Source organism: Mizuhopecten yessoensis, unplaced genomic scaffold, assembly GCF_002113885.1.
Source record: "Mizuhopecten yessoensis strain PY_sf001 unplaced genomic scaffold, ASM211388v2 scaffold11059, whole genome shotgun sequence".
NCBI classification, from domain to species: domain Eukaryota; kingdom Metazoa; phylum Mollusca; class Bivalvia; order Pectinida; family Pectinidae; genus Mizuhopecten; species Mizuhopecten yessoensis.
The window spans coordinates 457,796-466,345 of record NW_018408858.1 but is presented as its reverse complement, the minus strand read 5'-3'; the positions used below and the strand labels follow the sequence as shown (position 1 = coordinate 466,345).

Here is an 8,550-nt window from a genome sequence, read left to right as displayed (position 1 = left end):
GGGGGGACACTTCAGTGTCACCAGAGACCCTTCTGAGAGTTTTGTAAGTGAACAGAAACCGTGACTAGGTAGCTTAAAAGGTCAACATAACGCCACTGTTATGAATTTCTTTTGCTAGACTCTGGAGAACGAATCAACTGTTTATTGTCAAAATTAATTAAACTGTGACATTCCGCAATCAATGAAAGAACAAAGAAGGAAGAGTATTTAATAGTGAGTTAATTTTTACATGTTACGATTGATTCACTTCTTCAGAGCCTCCTTTTTATCCAATGGGATGAAAGGGCTTGAATGATGCTTTTGAGAAAAGAAAACAGTGACTAATAAGCCATGATAGCTAGGCTTTGCCTATCAGGCCATTGTTAACGTTGACGGTCACTACAACATTGGTAGCTAAATACGTCAGTTACCTAGTAAACCAGTGCATTTTTGCTTTTACCTGATTGACCTTTCCATCTGACATTAATCTTTGTTTAAGTTCCCCGGAGGCTATACTGACAAGACACACCTAGAATTGATATCACACAAAGGGCCTACTTTGTGCGAGCTCAGCTTAGTAACGGGGGAGTACTACATGATAACAGGTATGTCAGTGTGAAATAATGCAATAAGATTACATACTGTGACATTGATCAACTTTGCAAAGTTTGAGAGCTTTAAAAGTATAATGCTTTGATCATTCGTTCCTGCTCAGGAGTTTGGAGTATAAGGCGGGTAATTCTTTGACAGGGGGTCAATTTTCCAACAGGGCAAAGCCGTTGATAATTATTTTTGGTGTTGTAATATATACACTAAGAGATATGTGTGTAACCATAATAAATTATGAATTATTTAATCGATAATGATATGTCAAAGACGGGATAAATTGAAAATGTTTACGTTTTATATCAGATTTATGCCATATTCATGAACTAAAACTAAACAAGGTTTAAAACATGTTATTTAACCGGTTTTATCTATCAGCCAAATTTCGTTTTGGTTCGCATGTGAAAACATTGGTTTTAATTTGTGTTACGATAACGTAAAGATGTATCCATACCTAGACTGAAATGCAGGTTTCAGTACATTAATCGTAGTGGTCTCGGCGGCACGTAGAATTCCGCCAAGGAAAGGTTTGTCAATTCGAATACCTATGCCATGTCAAAATATATTTTTTATTGAGCATGAATATTATTTTATTGCATATATACACTTTTTTCATCGAACATATTCTTTTTTTCTTGCACATCTACAATTATTGAAAACAAATATAAATTATTGCACATATATTTACAATTTTTAAATACATATATAAATCATATATCTTTACAATTATTGAACACAAAAATATAATTTCGAACATTAATATAAAGTTATTGAATATTGCAACGTTTGACACGCCATCAATACCTAACATGTTCTATTTTTTTTAAAACCCATGTCGCAATTATTCTACCAAAGATCAACATACCATTTATTTGTTTGATTTGTATAATTGGCAAGCTGCCAAGCTCCTAACGCTTATGGTATGCTCGAATAGGATGGATAATTAGAAAATGAAATGGCATTCATAATCACCGATAGTGTTTTATACGTTTAAAGGGTCCATGTAGGATACTGTATGAGTTCCAAATATGTGCCAGGTCAAAAAAAAGAAAAGTCTGTTTCTTTCTCGGAGGCAATATTTTAGAATCAATTTTGAACTAACAAATGACAAATGCAATAACTGCAAGGAGAATGCTTACAATTCACTGAGAATTACGTCCCCATTGATGTATTTGTACTGAGAACATTCCTAATGTTTGAGTAGAAAGAGAGTATTGTTTTGGAAGTTGCATCAAAAGGATACTATTCTATAACATCTGGTGTTTGTAAAACCACTTAACCACTGTATTATTAGTTTAACCTGTTGATAATGAATAAAGAGTCAATGGTTTAGTAATCGTGTACGTGTACAAATATTATGTATACATTTCAAATTACGCTCGTCTTCAGTATATCACAACTCTGTTATCAGAGAAACGGTTAATTGTATCAAACCAAGGCGACATAGGTGAAGTAGATATAAGTACAGCCGTTTGACGTTAGGAATTGGGTTGTAATTACTGAATTATTTTCTCTTTGGAATGTTTATGCCAATAGCTGGCGCTAGGTGCGGGAATGACATTTTAATTGTACTGATTCAAGAGACAAGTTATATTCCAATTTTTTTTTCTCTTCAAAATAGGATATGTGAACAGTGACAATGAGTACCTAGTGAATTCCTGTATGTGGACAGAAAATTTTGAATCGATGACGTCCAGCAGGTATAACGGCCTTCTTGGAAACTACGATTGCAGCTGCTATGTAAGATATTTATATCTTAAGATACGCTTAAGTGAACGGTTTTGTTTTTGTTTTTGTATGTATGACAGCTCTAAAATGTTATTTTCTCTGCGAAACAAGTTGACTAAAGAAATGGAAGAGGGCGGGATAGTGTTTCTAGTTAAACGTTTAGTTTGGTACGCTAATCAACATGCAGACACAATGCTCGCTTCCGGTTGTACTGGACGATCAAATGACAGACTGAGGCGCCTCGATTATACATTTCCATAAGTTACTCTATCTCAAGGAAGATGCTCATTGGATATGAGAGCAGTGCTAAAGGTATATCACAAAAACAGTTGCTTAGTGGCACGAGGGCAGTGTATCATTAGGGAGATGTTTAGTAGGCACGAGGGCAGTGTAACATAAGGGAGATTTTTAGGAGGCACGAGGGCAGTGTATCATAAGGGAGATATTTAGTAGGCACGAGGGCAGTGTATCATAAGGGAGATGTTTAGTGGCACGCGGAGAGTGTAGTTTAAGGGCAATATTTAGTAGGCCCGAGGGCAGTGTAACATAAGGCATATGTTTAGTAGGCACGAGGGCAGTGTAGCATAAGGGAGATTTTTAGGAGGCAGGAGGGCAGTGTATCATAAGGGAGATATTTAGTAGGCACGAGGGCAGTGTATCATAGGGGAAATGTTTAGTGGCACGAGGGGAGTGTAGTTTAAGGGAAATATTTAGTAGGCCCGAGGGCAGTGTAACATAAGGCATATGTTTAGTAGGCACGAGGGCAGTGTAGCATAAGGGAGATTTTTAGGAGGCAGGAGGGCAGTGTATCATAAGGGAGATATTAAGTAGGCACGAGGGCAGTGTATCATAAGGGAAATGTTTAGTAGGCACGAGGGCAGTGTATAATAAGGGAGATGTTTAGTAGGCACGAGGGCAGGGTATCATAAGGGAGATGTTTAGTTGGCACGAGGGCAGTGTATCATAAGGGAAATGTTTAGTAGGCACGAGGGCAGTGTATAATAAGGGAGATGTTTAGTAGGCACGAGGGCAGTGTATCATAAGGGAGATGTTTAGTTGGCACAAGGGGAGTGTAAACGTGTTACAAAATAGTTGTTTCGTGGGCTGTTGGCTCGAGTACAGCGTATTACAAAGGAGTTGTTTAGTGGGCTAGCGGACAGTGTGTTACACAGGAATTATTTAGTAAACTCGAGGACAACGTTTTACAAAGGAGTTGTTTAGTAGGCTCGAGAACAGCGTATCACAAAGGAGTTATTTAGTAGGCTCGAGAACAGCGTATCACAAAGGAGTTGGTTAGTAGGCTCGAGAACAGCGTACTACAAAGGAGTTGTTTAGTGGGCTGGAGGACTGCGTATTACAAAGGAGTTGTTTAGTAGGCTCGAGAACAGCGTATTACAAAGGAGTTGTTTAGTAGGCTCGAGAACAGCGTATTACAAAGGAGTTATTTAGTGGGCTCGAGAACAGTGTATCACAAAGTAGTTGTTTAGTAGGCTCGAGGACAGCGTTTTCCAAAGACGTTATTTAATTGGCTCAATGACGTTTATCTGTCCGACTTTCGTCAACTTTGAAGGTTACACAGGGTAAGATATGTCAAAAACGTCAAACGACTTTTTCCAAAGAACCAAAAGGCCTAGACCCATGATACTTGGTTGATAGCTTTGAAGAAAGGAACCTGATAAAGTCCTCTAGTGGACTCGAGGACAGCGTATTACAAAGGATTGTTCAGTGAGCTTGTGGACAATATCATTATAATTGGGCGAAAAGATAACAGGTGTTCAGTGTTCAATTAGCAAGGGAACACTATTGTGGTATGACAAAGTTTGCCTAGTGGAACAAACAGCAATTTTACCACAAAGGATTAATAAGTATACAATATGATGCTGCTTTAAATAGTTCTGTAGATTTATTTGTAACTCATTTCATTTCAGATCAACGAGACTTGGGGATTAATTCCACCAAAGGCAACAGCCCGTGACATTTGTAACTATGACAAAACAACTTCTTGTGAGCATGCAGCATGCATGAGAGGAGAGGACGACACGTGTGAATGGCTACTAAACTGTGAAGAAGCCACTTCTGATTTCTTCAAAGATTTGAAAAGAAAAACCAAGAAGGAACTGGATAACATTTTGTAATTTTATCTTAAGCTTCATTACATTGTAATTTCCGAATCTAACTAAATTTTCCTTAATGCAGTTGACTGTTGTTGCGTATTTTTCCCCCCAAGAATAATAAAACGAAGGAAAAGACACTATTCCTGCAAAGCAGTCTCCGATGAAATAGTATTAAGCTTTAACACACAAAGCAGTCTCCGATGAAATAGTAGTAAGCTTTAACACACAAAGCAGTCTCCGATGAAATAGTAGTAAGCTTTAACACACAAAGCAGTCTCCGATGAAATAGTAGTAAGCTTTAACACACAAAGCAGTCTCCGATGAAATAGTAGTAAGCTTTAACACACAAAGCAGTCTCCGATGAAATAGTAGTAAGCTTTAACACACAAAGCAGTCTCCGATGAAATAGTAGTAAGCTTTAACACACAAAGCAGTCTCCGATGAAATAGTAGTAAGCTTTAACACACAAAGCAGTCTCCGATGAAATAGTAGTAAGCTTTAACACACAAAGCAGTCTCCGATGAAATAGTAGTAAGCTTTAACACACAAAGCAGTCTCCGATGAAATAGTAGTAAGCTTTAACACACAAAGCAGTCTCCGATGAAATAGTAGTAAGCTTTAACACACAAAGCAGTCTCCGATGAAATAGTAGTAAGCTTTAACACACAAAGCAGTCTCCGATGAAATAGTAGTAAGCTTTAACACACAAAGCAGTCTCCGATGAAATAGTAGTAAGCTTTAACACACAAAGCAGTCTCCGATGAAATAGTAGTAAGCTTTAACACACAAAGCAGTCTCCGATGAAATAGTAGTAAGCTTTAACACACAAAGCAGTCTCCGATGAAATAGTAGTAAGCTTTAACACACAAAGCAGTCTCCGATGAAATAGTAGTAAGCTTTAACACACAAAGCAGTCTCCGATGAAATAGTAGTAAGCTTTAACACACAAAGCAGTCTCCGATGAAATAGTAGTAAGCTTTAACACACAAAGCAGTCTCCGATGAAATAGTAGTAAGCTTTAACACACAAAGCAGTCTCCGATGAAATAGTAGTAAGCTTTAACACACAAAGCAGTCTCCGATGAAATAGTAGTAAGCTTTAACACACAAAGCAGTCTCCGATGAAATAGTAGTAAGCTTTAACACACAAAGCAGTCTCCGATGAAATAGTAGTAAGCTTTAACACACAAAGCAGTCTCCGATGAAATAGTAGTAAGCTTTAACACACAAAGCAGTCTCCGATGAAATAGTAGTAAGCTTTAACACACAAAGCAGTCTCCGATGAAATAGTAGTAAGCTTTAACACACAAAGCAGTCTCCGATGAAATAGTAGTAAGCTTTAACACACAAAGCAGTCTCCGATGAAATAGTAGTAAGCTTTAACACACAAAGCAGTCTCCGATGAAATAGTAGTAAGCTTTAACACACAAAGCAGTCTCCGATGAAATAGTAGTAAGCTTTAACACACAACGTAGACTCCAACGAAACATTATGTAGCTTTATTTCGCACACAAAGCAGTCTCCGATGAAATAGTATTAAGCTTTAACACACAACGCAGACTCCAACGAAACATTATGTAGCTTTATTTCGCACACCTAGCAGACTCCGAAAATAGCTTTATTTAAATCACAAAAAGAAGCCCAATCTCTTGTTAAATGTATGTAACCTTCAAAGATGGCTAGATGTATAGGTATAAAAAAAGAGGCCAATGAGCATCCGTCTAGAGTGTGGAGGTCCCGTTCTGGCTGTGCATTTTTCCCTCTCCTGTTACAAGTACGTAGAGCAACGATTTTCCTATGATCATTTTCTAAACGTCTTGTCAAAATTATTTTTTCCCTGCAACAAAATGTCAATAAAAGAAAAACCTAAGGATCCTCAGGATCAAATTAAGATTTTCTGTTATTTCTCCTACCGGACCTCATTCTCTTATACAAAGATGAATCTCCTTTAGGTAAAGGACTCTCCAAAATGAACTTAATTGTCTTAACCTGTACTCAATGAGTATGATTTAACAATTTACCTTTTTCATCCCCCATTACACCCTTCCCCTATGCCCCCAGAATGGTCACACCCATCTCTGATACAATGTGTCCCTTTAACCAATGTATGCTCCAGGCCAGATTCCGGTTCAGATTATTTTACCTGAAATCAAAAAGAAGGATTTAATATATGTACCTATGTTTCCAGAGTGGGGTCCCGCCCTTAACCCCTAGAGGTGATAGCTTGTTGGTCATCGAACTTCATTCGGCTTTTAGGGGGAGGGATTTTGTTCTAATTGGAAGAATATGAGAATAGTTTTTTCTATGATTTTGGGGGTTACAATTTCGAAATGTCATATAAAGCCCTACACCAGTCTAACCATTTAACTTTTACTGAGTGTGAAGAAGTGTTTTGAAGCTTTTGATATGTATGCATTTGATCCCTGCGGACTTCAAAATAGGTCATAATAAGTTTTATCCTCAGACTTTATCAGGTCCCTTTCTTCATAGCTATCATCCAGGTATCATGGGTCTGTGCCTTTTGGTTCTTCAGAAGAAGTCATTTGACATTTTTGACATATCTTACCCTGTGTAACCTTCAAAGTTGACAAAATTAAATTTATTTAAAACACATTTACCATATAGGTCAGAAAGATGAAATTCTTTTTATTTACAAAGAGGAATAGGGTATATTAGATCTCGCTGTCCAATTTGTGCAGGTTCAATAAGCTCAGCAAAACAGGAAATTTTCCAAATTGTAGCCGGTCAAAACGCATGGTTACTGAGCTTATTCCGATCATTGGTAGAAAAGAAAAATACTCATTCATGCCCAGGAGTGCAGGACATGGAAATGCCAACCACAGCTTTTTTAAATTAGACAAAACTCTCGGCAAGCCTAGGATTTACAAAATTGGAATACTACTGGGATGGATTTCCCTATTCTTAACCATAGGAATGAAAAAGTCCTAAAAATATGAGTCCCCATCAAACATTTTTTAGGATGACAATATGTATTGTGTGAGCGTACACATCTGCATGCTGATGTATTCTTCCGAAAAAACGAACTTGTTACCTAATCCTTCTTATAATGAAAACATAGTATTGGGACAAGGTTCCGAAGTTTTACCTTCTTCGTTTTCGCTCTAGGATGTATAATTTAGTTAGTGTATTTAGCAAAACATGTCCACCATGGCATATTGTCTAGTCGTAGGGCAATGCATTTTCCCTACCGCGTAATATTGTCTAGTAATGATACATTAAATCCACTTAAACTTCTAGTCGCGAAATGTGAATGGGCGGATTGGTCGAGCGGTTAACACTTCGGCCTTCCACGCATGGAATATTAGAGAAAGCGCTTTTCTCCTGCCCAAACAACTCCAACAACCCAGGTGGATAATAAAATGGTCTGGGGTGGATGTTGCGGTATCTGTGATGTAGCATTCAAGTGAGGTGGCACTATAAAAGATGCCGTTGGAAGCACGGTCCCACTACAAACAGAACACAATACATCTCCAGCATACACGCAGGCATACACACAAAGGGAAATACTTGCCAGTTGGCATTGGACTAGTAGTTAGCGCCTGATAAGAAAGCTCCTGCGAATTCTTCAAAATTGTATATCCTAATTATATTAATTGTATATATATGTACTGTAAAGCGCTTGAGAGTGGCTTATGTAAGCTAGATAGGGCGCTATATCAAATGTTTTATATTATTACATTATTATACAATACGTATCCTTTCTGTGACACACTTTCTGGTCACGATACAATACGTATCCCTATTGTGACACATCGTCTAGTCACGATACAATACGTATGCCTACTATGACACATTGTCTAGTCACGATACAATACGTTTCCCTACTATGACACATTGTCTAGTCACGATACAATACGTATATCTACTATGACACAGTGTCTAGTCACGATACAATACGTATATCTACTATGAGACATTGTCTAGTCACGATACATACGTATATCTACTATGATACATTGTCTAGTCACGATATATACGTATATATACTATGACACAGTGTCTAGTCACGATATATACGTATATCTACTATGATACATTGTCTAGTCACGATATATACGTATATCTACTATGACACAGTGTCTAGTCACGATATATACGTATAT

At 37.6% G+C, this 8,550-nt stretch overlaps 1 protein-coding gene across 1 annotated transcript in view; it reads left to right on the top strand.

The window, feature by feature from the left end:
• The window catches only part of LOC110465182 (metalloproteinase inhibitor 4-like), a 10,787-nt gene extending 6,279 nt beyond the window's left edge, over nucleotides 1-4,508 (top strand). The window contains exons 4-6 of the mRNA XM_021520838.1: nucleotides 479-584; nucleotides 2,207-2,325; nucleotides 4,242-4,508. Of these exons, the coding sequence (XP_021376513.1) occupies nucleotides 479-584; nucleotides 2,207-2,325; nucleotides 4,242-4,448 (432 nt within the window). The 3' untranslated portion in view covers nucleotides 4,449-4,508. The remainder of the gene's footprint in view (nucleotides 1-478; nucleotides 585-2,206; nucleotides 2,326-4,241) is intronic.
• Nucleotides 4,509-8,550: the final 4,042 nt, after the last annotated feature.